This window comes from Oryzias melastigma, unplaced genomic scaffold (assembly GCF_002922805.2).
Source record: "Oryzias melastigma strain HK-1 unplaced genomic scaffold, ASM292280v2 sc00288, whole genome shotgun sequence".
Lineage (NCBI taxonomy): Eukaryota > Metazoa > Chordata > Actinopteri > Beloniformes > Adrianichthyidae > Oryzias > Oryzias melastigma.
Genome location: NW_023416906.1, coordinates 253532 through 262786, shown reverse-complemented (window position 1 = coordinate 262786; position 9255 = coordinate 253532). Strand labels below are relative to the sequence as shown.

At 36.5% G+C, this 9255-nt stretch overlaps 1 protein-coding gene across 1 annotated transcript in view; it reads left to right on the top strand.

Annotated features, from left to right (window-relative positions):
- Window positions 1–9255, top strand: part of slc13a4 (solute carrier family 13 member 4) — a gene marked incomplete in the record, with an annotated part of 44129 nt that overhangs the window by 18577 nt on the left and 16297 nt on the right. The window contains 3 exon segments of the mRNA XM_024265145.2: window positions 5471–5607; window positions 5685–5860; window positions 5949–6012. Of these exon segments, the coding sequence (XP_024120913.1) occupies window positions 5471–5607; window positions 5685–5860; window positions 5949–6012 (377 nt within the window).

Sequence of the window (9255 nt, the reverse complement as noted above, 5' to 3'; positions counted from 1 at the left end):
GACTTAGTGAGAAAGGGCTCTTTGTTTCCCTTTTCTGCAGTGAGCTCCCAGAATGCATTTCCACTAGCATAACTGCAAGTTTTTCCTCCAGCTCTCCTAATCTTGTGATGTGCTAATTTTTACAAATCAATTCATGAAAAAAAAGCTGTAATCCAGATGGTAAGATGTCAGCTGGTAATGTTGTGCTTATCTTTGATCTATAGTACAAGTTTACCCAGTGGTCTTTCCATTACTTAAAGAAAACAAATAAACAAAGTCCGCAAATCAAGAATACTAAGGTCCAACCCCAAACTAAAACAACAAAACTCGGGAAGAAAACAAACCATACCAGCACAAGGCAAAGTTAAACCCAAATGTTCTACGCCTGCTGCTCTGCTGCCTGCCTGTCGTAGTGAGTTCCCCACCTGCCAGGTGAGCTGAAGGGCACGCTGAACAGGTGAGGCACAGCAGCAGCAGAGGTAATACTGACGATGCTGATTTTAGCCAAAATTACAAAAAAAATCCCTGTTGTTTTCAAGGACATAGTTTCTGCAGAGCATCAGTTCATTAGAAATTCACCTTGTTTGACATTATCATCCACAATGTAGGTGCTGCTGGCAGTTACAATAAGATTCATTCTATTCTATCTACAAGTGGATGCATCAGAATGTAGAGTATTTCCACGTCACAAATGCAATCGTTTCTAAACTGCATTTTTTCCTCTGCTCCTGATTCACAGCGATTTGAAGATAGAAATACTCAGAAACGGAGTTTATGTCCTAGTTTTCTTTATACATGGCCTTCATCATCAGAAAAATGACACAGGAATGTGTTAAAAACACCAGAAACACTCTTTTCATCAGAGTGAGTCTTTGATTGATTGGTTTATTTCACGCAAAGATTGTGGAAAAATACAGGACAAAATACACAAATATTTCAAACTCATTACAGAAATAGTGAAATGCATTGATTAGAAAACAAAACAAAAATAAAACACACTTATGTCACATTTGGTTCATTCATTTTTTTGTGATAATTAACTAAAGTCAGTAGAGTTTGATTGATTGCTTGAAAAGGAGAAAAAGCAAATTTATATAATCCCACCCCGACTTAATTACTTCATTTCACTGTTTTGCATAATTATGTAATCCGGTTCTGATCCGATGAAATGCCAGTTTTTTGTTTTTGTTTTTTTAAAGCACAAATTGTTTGAATCCTGACTGCTTGAAAAGCTGCGTTAAAATGGCGTAACTACAACGAAGGAGAAGCTGCATCAGCTGACTCAGAAACGGACGGAAAATGAAAAAGATCCCAGCGGAGGATCCTTAGAATCCAAGAAGAATCCAGACAAAAAGACTCTTCTATTTTGGATCTTGTCGGGAAAAACGCTCGTCGTTAAACCTTTCCACCAATCAATGCATTACATCATGTGACGACAGAAGCTCCGCCCTGACGGAGCCATTCCAATTTTAATTTGGATCAACGACCAACGTGGGACCAGAAATGGTGCCAGTAGGCCAGCAATTGAAAGTAAATAAAACAAACCTCTTCTCCAGTCAGTTTTCCCTCCTCTTCCTTCCGTTTTTGACCTTAAATCTGTCCCTAAGGGCTTGTTTTGCTGCTTTTTTGTCCTTAAAGTTTTAAAGAAGCTGCGATCACACTGCGTGGCCCTCTTCCTCCAATCAACCAAGCTTCCACGGGGCTGCGTCAGGCAAGGAGGGGCGCAGCACCAGGCAAAACTATTATGTCAAACTTTAGAGTCATTTTATGCATGGTTTTAATTATTGCATCTTTCAACATTTCACACGAAATTAAACTGTTTGAAAAAATAAATATAAAATTGCAATTTGGTGCCATGTCCAGCAGATGGCGCCCTAAGCGGCCGCCTAGCTCGCCTATGCCCAGGGCCGCCCCTGCCAGTTGGGTCCAGATTAACAGGTCTATTTTGTAATGGAAACGCTAAAACTCCAGTCCAGTCCGGTCTGGACCGCTCAGTGGAAACGAGGCATTATAGTGTAGTTATCTGGTATGAATCTCTCCCAGACCTGCTTTGATAATAAAATGCTTAGGATTTTTTTTTTTTTTTTCACAACTTTATTTTTCTGTTTGGGACAATTTATCCTAACGTAAGGATGAGCCATGCTGGCTTTGGAGATACTAAGAATTAAGACTGGGTATCTGGTATATAATAATAACCAGAAATGATTCGGTTAGCAAGAGCCTGAATCGATTCCATTCTGATATTTTTTCACTTTTTCGATTCTTCATAGGGCTGTGGATCACTGCTTAGGTGGCGATCCGATTCGATTTACGAATCGAGTTCAAGGATTCACGAATCGAACCAGGATTCTTACTTTTTAATATAATGTTTATTGCTGTGTGTATGTCTATTTACTAGATGGATGAAAATTGAAATGATTTGTATTTAATCATCATTTATATCTTTATTTAGAACAGAAGATCAGAATCAACAAACTGATTAAAAAACACAAAGATTCAGATGGAAAGAAATTTTTATTTTGTTTTTGTCAATCTTCTGGTTTAGCAGTAAAACAACATAAAAAGGATAAAAATCAATTTTGTTTTGGGTCATTTAACAACAAAACCTGAAAATGTTCTACACTGTTTTTTATCCTCAAAGTTCTTCAATATTTTACGTTCTAAGCATATTGGTGCAGAGCTCCTATGAAAAGTTCTTTTTCCCGCAGCAGAATCAGCTGATTCATGTTGATTACATCCACCTTTCAGCAGCATGAGGCTGTTTCTTCAGAATAAGATGGAGTTTCGTTAATTGCATCAAATGTTGAAGAGTTATCATAACCAAAATAATGTAAACACTGGAGCTAAAGCTCTGATGTTAAAGCTAATTCATTTTTTTAGAAGTTATGTCTGTGAGCGGAACTTCAGTCTCAGTTTCTGAACAGAAAAAAGCTTTTGTTAGTTTTACTTTGAAAACCGGAAGCTTCACCGTCACAAAGATGTTTACTTCAGTTGGCAGTACCGTGGCTCTTTGGGCTTCATTTTAGTTCATAAACTTAAAATCCGACATTAATCTGCATTTCAAGGCAAAAATACATCGTCCCCAGATGATATTTTGATCATATTTTACTACAATTTACTACATTTATAAAGATCGCGAGTCAGCGATCTTGGACGTCGCGAATATCCGTAGTCGAAATTCTGGGAGCAGATCGTGAGTATTCGAGCACTCTGATACTCGTTACAGCCCTAATTCTTCAATTTAATTTTGAGTTTACTCATTTATACACATTTGTTTAGAAATACATAAATAATCTACTATATGTTTTGAATATATTGATATTAATCTGATCCAGTTCACATACTGTAAATGTATCAGTGAAATAATGAGATTGTTAATATCATCCAGTGTTACATGGATTCTCTAAAGGAGAAGTTCTAACTAAAATGTTCAGATCATTAACATTGGAAACATTGTTCTGCTTCTCCTGGAGGACGTTTCAGTTTGACCACTAGGTGGAGATCATCCTATAGCATTACACCTTATTCCAGAAGAAGAAGAAAGTATGAGGAAAAAAAACAATGTTTTAGACCACAAATGGTTACTTTAAAAATATTTCTCTAAAAGAGTTTTGGAAAATTCATATAAAGATGTTCATTTATTCAGCAATGTATGTTTAGCGTAGCGTTAGCATTTGCCGTCCTATGGGAAATTCCATTAGACATTAGCATCAAGCTAGCGGACTTCAGACTGTATTCTAAATCCATTAACATCTTTTATGAATCGATTATTGATCTATTAAGCTTTAATCTATTCAAATTGATTAATTTATTTTTGCTCAGCCCTACTAAGAATTCATTTTTGTCACCATACTTTCCACCCTCTCAAGACAACTGACCAAAATACCATTCTTTGTATTTTATGTCTTTCCTTAGGTACATACAATGAATCTTTTAAATGATGTTTGGTACACATTGTTAGGTGACGTGTTCTGAGCTGGATGGTGGAGTCAGTCAGAGCTCTGGTCTGATTGATTGATTGATTGATTGATTAAATGATTGATTGATTGATTGGTCTCACAGTAAAGACGGCTGTAGTTCCAGTTATGTTCCCCTCGTGCATGTGTGGGTTTTTGTGGGGTTCCCTCCCAGAGTCCAAAACATGCTTGATAGGTTCACTGGTGACTAAATACTGTGATTGTGTGGTCCGGGAACAGAGTGTGTCCAGGGTGTACCTGACCTTTGTCCAGCAGTAGCTGGGTCGGCTCCAGCAACCCCGTGACCCTGAGAGGGATCAAGCTGCCTCTGAAAAGGGAGGGATGGATGGAGAAATACTTTTATTTTTATTTAAAAAGACAATTTTAAAACTGCACATAAAATGTAACTTTTATGTAGTGTTTTTTTATTTATATATATATATATATATATATATATATATATTAATCCAAATACTTGCAATAATTTTAAATTTACAAATTTTGGCTTAAACGATCAAACAAGAATATTCAATACTATAAAAAAGTTAAAATGTTAAAGTCGTTTTAGATTAAATTGTGGTTTTTGTTCAATCAAAATGAAGTAAATTCATTACAGTTGTAAAACACTGGCGTCTGGTGTACTTGATACTTAGTGTAGTATTTATAATGTAAATATTGGTTAATTGTTTGAATTAACAATATTATTCATACATTGAATATTGAACATTTTGGAGCTTCATATGAACAGATGGAACACTAACTTTATCAATAGTTGTATATAAAATCTGCTTTTGTTTTTCATTTTTGAACCATTTCTTTTTAGGATTGATAGATTTCAAGCATAACTTGTTAAAAACACAAAAACACACAAATAATGATTGAATTGATTAGAAAATAAAAACAAACAAAAACATAGACACTGATGTCACATTTGATTCAATAAATACAGTAATTATTACCAAAGTCAAGTAGTTTGAGAACTTGAAAATGAGTGGGAAGAAGCAAATTTAAATAATCCCACCCCTACTTAGTTACCTGTTTTTGCATAGTTATTTAATCCAGTCTGATCAGAAGTAAGTTGTCTTTATCCAAGTAGCAAAGTGAAGTACTTGTTGGTTTTTGATTAATGTCATAAAACATTATTTCATGATTTCAGTAAACGGTAACATCAATCACATGTCATGTAACCGATTTGTAACACTCAGACAATTTCATAGTAATCCAGAAATCTTCCTTACACGTTGATAACCACCTAATTGTTTGATAAATATATATATATATAAACAATCAAGTCCTGAAATGTCATATCAAATTCCACTTCAGTGTTCAAAAAAATAACTTTATTTATGTTTTTGAGGCCTTTGAGTCATTTATTTATAAAATGTTGCGGCCTTAATGTGTTGTGTTCTGGCCTTAATGCGTTGTGCTGCGGCCTTAATGTGTTGTGCTGCGAGCCTTCAGGGCCACCATAGAGACGTCCTCCGTCAGTCTCATAGGTCTTCATTCTGTGAAGGTTGAGACGGTTGTGTGTTCAGGTGGCAGCAGAGTACTGCAAGGACACCACTCTGCTGCTGATGGGAGTCATCTGCCTGGCCGCCTCCATAGAGAAGTGGAACCTGCACAAACGCATCGCTCTGCGCATGGTGATGATCGCAGGAGCAAAGCCGGGCATGTGAGCATCGCACACAGACTGCTGACCAGAGTGCTCCACTGCAGCTAAAGTCTTTTGGGCTGTTCTTCCTCCCTCAGGCTGGTGCTGGGCTTCATGTGCTGCACCGTATTCCTGTCCATGTGGCTCAGCAACACATCCACCACCGCCATGGTGATGCCCATAGCAGAGGCTGTCCTCCAGCAGCTGATCTGCACCGGTCTGGCCGACGGCCACGAGGACTCTGAAACCATGGACGCCCCAGAGGAGGACAGCGGTATGTGCACACTTTAGAGCCTGAACAGTCTGTCTGTGATCTGCTGCTTCCTGTGCTGTTGTTGAAGCGAGAACTGCTGTTCTTTTAGCTGTTTCAAGCAAAGAGGAGAACATGGACAAGAACCAGCTGGAGCTGTTCTATCAAAATGACAAGTATGTACACACATCATTAAGCTTTCTCATTTTCTCCTTTGCTTTCTATTTTTTATGTATGGAACACATTTGTTCTCGTCTTTATGGTCGAATTCAAATCCTTCACCTACGACTTCTCCCTACACCTACATTTAGCCCCCCAAGGGGAGAGTATGGAAAAACATTGTCTTCAAGATCCAGACGACATTAACACTCAATGACGTCAATGGTCCCCAGTCCTCAGAAAATACATACCAACATTGGTTTTATAACATTAAAAAGCCATGCTAAACCAAATACCCGACGTACGTTTAAATGTAAACTTCTGTGCTTCAGAGCACACCCACCTGAGGAAATGAGTTTCTCCTCTACAGCACAGTGTAGAGGAGAAACAGTGGGACGCAGATCATCTTGGCGCCAGGAAAGTCCCAACGTATTACCCTTAAAAAAGCCATTTTGGACACAAAATGATAAGTTTGTCTGTCAGTCAGTCAGACTTTATCTACTTCATTTCACAGTTACTCTAGAATTTGTTCCTAGCATGCTACATCAGAAGCGTTAACTGTGTTAGCATATTTAAGATACCTGCAACACCCAACCTTGTAACGCGTAAAAAAACAAAAAGTCCAACACTGCTACATGTTAGCTGCATTAGCATATTTACAATAACTCCCAACCCAACATTTTGACAGAGTGCAGTGTACCTCTCAAAATCACAAATCGCTTCAACATCGATCAGAACTACATATATGGCATTACCTGTGAGAATGCTGTAAGATGAATGTGGCTGCTGAAGATGCTAGAGCTTTTGGCTGAAAATGCTGAAACTGTTGAAGGTGAAAGCTTGATAAATATTAGCTAAATGCAAAATTATCCTAAAAAAAATGGAAAAATGTCTAAACTAGCCAAAAACAGCTAGCATAACGCTAAAATATTAGCTAAACTCCAAATCAGCCTAAAAACTAGAGTAATGTCTAAATTATCCAAAACAGCTAACACGTTGCTAAAATAAAGCTAAACTCTCAATTACCCTTAAAACCCAGTTGTTGCTGCACATTTTAAAGTTCGATTATCATCTCTAGCTGAAAGTACATAGAAGTTCACAAGTTTCAAAGTGCACAAAGTTTTTGAATGATTTGAATGATTTCTCATTCATTTCCAATGGCGCATATTTTGTAAATATTTCAAAAACATTAAAGTTTATGAATGCAAAAAGTACAGGCAATAACATCCAGAACGAGTTGAACGTTTTTATACCAACATTACTGAAATCGTTGAAAGAGTGATTGACTTTTTTCGAGCCCAAAAAATGTACGGAAAGGCGCAGAAGAATCACAATTAATCCAGTTTTGAGGCCTTCTGGATTTTAAGGCACACTGTTATTTTTTTGAAGGTAAAAACGGCTCTGAGGGACAGAGATCTGGTGGCAGAAAAGATGGCGGCTGAAAATCATTAGCCGGAACGAAGTCCAACACTAGAAAATCATATCAGCCCGCCGCTGCAGCACATTTTAGTCAAAAAAATTATCTAGTTTTTGGTTGAAAAAGACTAATACAGCTGGCAACCCTAACAGATAATGTTTTTTTTTTTTTGTCTTTTTTTAAACTTTACCACCTGAGGTGCTTCTGTAAAACCCTAAAATGCTCTTTGACGTTCCGTAGAAAAGTGGTTAAGCGCTAATAACCAACACTTTAAAACAACTTTTCACCAATATGCAACATGTTACTAATATAAGTAATTTCATATAGTCCAAAGCCACTTTTCTCTGAGACAGAGCTGATTCACGTTAATCACATAAAGGGGTTAGCTCAAGCTAACTGCGGTCAAGCGTAAACACTGGTCTGAAGCTAAAGCTCTAATGTAGCTAAAGCTCCAACGTAAAAGTCTAAACAGTTTTACTAATGTTTTCTTCATATCCTTTAATAAAGTGTTTACCCTCTTCAGACACATTTTAAGATCATCCTGAACACTACAAAAAGGTTTTAATAAAAGTGTCTACAACTCTGAAATCTTGTGGAATTTCCGCTTCAGGCTAACGATGTTTGGCTATTTCTGTTTCCTGCTAATGATTTTCAGCCACCACCGTGCCTGTCACTAGATCCTCTTGTTTTGAGGTGCACCTTTTATTGCAGAAAATACTCTACTTTTTTGGATACCAAAACCAACTTTTGGGGTTCTTTTACCACAACTATAATAGCACATTTCACATGGCCTGGTTGTTTTACCTTCACTACCAAAATGTTGACAGAAAAATACGTTTTTCTTAAGACGTTTCACTTGAGATTGTATAAATCTATGCATGTAATTGTACTCATTGCTTAACTTTAGCCCAATCCATTTTGAGCTTACTGTTACAAAATTGTAATAAACATCTGATGTGTTTTCTAAACGTTTTAGAAAAAAAAATATACCAATAATTTTAGGATGAATATGATTTTTCTGAGTTTAAATTCTCATTTAATTCTCTCCTCCTGGTTTACTTCTTATCAGCTTGTTTTGACCAAGTTGTGAATGTCTTAAAATGATTTAAAACTTAAATACAAATGATGTAACAATATACTTTTTAAAATGTTTAGTAGGGCTGCCACGATTAGTCGACTAATCGACGACGATACGACTATTAAAATAGTCGACAACCAATTTAATAGTAGATTAGTCTTTACTTTATATCATATGCAGTCAGTGTGGTTAAGTTAAAGGTAATGACTTCATTATGCTAGCTTTTTGGACTATTGTGAAATCTAACTAATATTTCAGCTACATGCTAGCTGTTTTGGCAAAATTTAGATTTTTTTTTTCTTTTTTTAAGGCTAATTTAGACTTTAGCTTATATTTCAGCTGCAAGCTAGCTATTTAGTTTAATTTAGGATTTTTTGTTTTGTAGGCTATTTTGGAGTTTAGCTAATAAATCCGCTGTATTCAAGCAGTTTTGGCTAATGTAATTTTTTTTCATTTTGTAGGCTAATTTGGCATTTACCTATATTAGTTGGCTATCAATTTCAGCATCTTTAGCTATCAGCACTAGTATCTTCAGCGGCCAAATTCACCTTACAATTTGCCTCTGTTAGCTTACAATAGCATTATCGCAGATAATTGTGAATATATCTAGTTTTTAGTTAATTTAAAGCTGATGATGGTTAAGATGTGTGTTTTACATCCACTTTGTGCATGACTCAATTAATCGACTATTAAAATAATCGTTTGTGGCAGCCATAATGTTTAGCAGACGCATGGTTTTTTTTCTTACAAAATGGAAAATAGTTT